The sequence below is a fragment of the Crocuta crocuta genome, unplaced genomic scaffold (genome assembly GCF_008692635.1).
Source record: "Crocuta crocuta isolate KB4526 unplaced genomic scaffold, BGI_CrCroc_1.0 scaffold36, whole genome shotgun sequence".
NCBI lineage: Eukaryota > Metazoa > Chordata > Mammalia > Carnivora > Hyaenidae > Crocuta > Crocuta crocuta.
In genome coordinates this window covers 4,113,963-4,115,997 of record NW_027532203.1, presented here as the reverse complement: position 1 = coordinate 4,115,997, position 2,035 = coordinate 4,113,963, and the positions used below count along the sequence as shown (strand labels likewise).

Genomic DNA, 2,035 nt, shown 5'->3' with positions numbered 1-2,035 from the left:
AGAAACGCACACAGCACCGGAGCGGAGGAAGCGGTTCTGCGCTGAAGTGTTAGGTTTGGCATCTCTCGTGCGGAAGTAGAAGGGACAAGCCGGCCAGTCAGCCTATCTGAGGCTCCCGGTATGTGCCCGGCGCGGGCTGTGGGGGCGTCATGTGACACAGCCTCTATCTCTGTGAGAGGGCCACAGAGTCGGCGGAGAGAAGAATGAGGAAAACCCACGCCCGAGTCATTTGGGTTTTTAGTCTGGACGCGGTCGACGGCACGTACCTTCGTACCTGGTTATAAACTGCCCATCAGCGTAGACAGGCCCCTTCTCAGGCAGCCTGCCCTCCATCCACACGCCACCACCCGCCCTCTGGGCCGTGCGGAGCCAGCGCTCTGTGGGACTCTGGTCACAGGACACTGCACGGACGACGTCACTCTCCCGCCGTCTCTCCCACTAGCCCGCGAGCCCCGGAGGCGGGAGACACTGCTTCTTCCCCTCTGACTCCCCAGCAGCAAACGCACCCGGCACGTCCCCGAGCAGTTAGCTTTCGTGTGGCCTGGGTGGGCCTGGACTTGTGTGAGAGCTGGGTCTGCACTGAATCCTGGACTCGGGACCCCCCGAGGCCTAGCTGCCTGTGACCTGACTCACCGAGGAGAGGCGTTCTGGTCTGATATCCAGGACCTGACATCACTGTACCGCAAACGCTCGGGTCAGTGGTTCTCACCCCAACAGCAGAGGCGGCCTCCCCTCTCTGCGTCCACAGCGCCCAGAACACGGAAGGCTTCTCCCCTGTCGAACCCCTCCGGTGGTATCTTTAACTTATGTCCAAGTTTCGTGTCCCTGCCACGGGGAGGGAGACGACTGATACCACGGTGAAAAATCTTTCCCACCCTCAGGTAAAGACCTGAGTCTTCCTGTAGCCTTTTCTCTTCGGGGTTTAATGAGAGGCACTGTGTCCTCCCCGCTGCTGAGGTCGGCACAGCTCACCTGCTGGAGCCCTTCAGTAATAGAAGTCACAGGAGCCATTCCACAGGTCAGGGACGAGAGCATGTACCCATCTGAGCCGATGGAACTGTTAAAATTTCCTTGCTAAAACAAAAGGAAAAGAGGCAACTGTGATGACCAGGAAAGGAGTCAGCAAGACGGAAACAACGAAGTGTGTCCACTCTAGGGGGCACACGAGGGGAACAGAGCCTATGTCGGAGCTCACGGACGAAAGTGGCCTTGGCAGACGGGCTGGAATAGCGACACAGGTGGTTCTCAAAATGTCTGTCCACGGACGCTGGGGCTCCTGAGACCCCTTCGGGGGATCCGGGACGACAAAATCATGGTCTTAACAATATGAGGACCTTAAGTGCCTTGTCAGTGAGTCACATCGGTATCGATGGGCAAAACTGCTGGCTCATTAGCACAAACCACAGGAGCAGCAACGCTCCGCTCCACACACACTTGCAGTAATAAATGTACAGAAATTTAAAAACTATTTAAAGAGGCACCTGGGTGGCTTAGTCAGTTGAGTGTCTGACTTTGGCCCAGGTCATGATCGCACGGCTTGGGACTTCGAGCCCTGCATTGGGCTCATTGCTGTCAGCGCAGAGCCTGCTTCTGATCCTCTGTCTCCCTCTCTCTCTGCCTCTCCCCCGCTCATCCGCTCTCTTTCAAAAATAAACATTTTTAAAAACTCTTTAAGAAGTTTTAAATATCAGTTGTGCTTTAAAATGTCCTTGATAGGGGCTCCTGGGTAGCTCAGTGGGTTGAGCGTCTGACTCTTGATTTTGGCTCAGGTCATGATCTTGCAGTTCAAGAGAACAAGCCCCACCTTGGGCTCTGCACTGACGGTGTGGAGGCTGCTTGGGATTCTCTCTCTCCCTCTCTATCTGCACCTCCCCCGCTTGCTCTCTCAAAATATATAAACTTAAAAATGTTCTAAAAATAAAATAAAATTCCTTTGATAAAGCAATAAAATTACTCATTTTATTTAATCTCAACCCTTAAGGGCAAGTCTTCTTAAGAGCCTACATCACAAAAAGAGGAGGCACCCAGAGCCTTT

The 2,035-nt window shown here is 54.0% G+C and overlaps 1 protein-coding gene across 1 annotated transcript in view; it reads right to left on the bottom strand.

Annotated features, from left to right (window-relative positions):
• The window catches only part of KDSR (3-ketodihydrosphingosine reductase), a 41,672-nt gene that overhangs the window by 7,561 nt on the left and 32,076 nt on the right, over nucleotides 1–2,035 (bottom strand). The window contains exon 12 of the mRNA XM_077777549.1: nucleotides 973–1,074. Coding sequence (XP_077633675.1) covers nucleotides 973–1,074 — 102 coding nt within the window. The remainder of the gene's footprint in view (nucleotides 1–972; nucleotides 1,075–2,035) is intronic.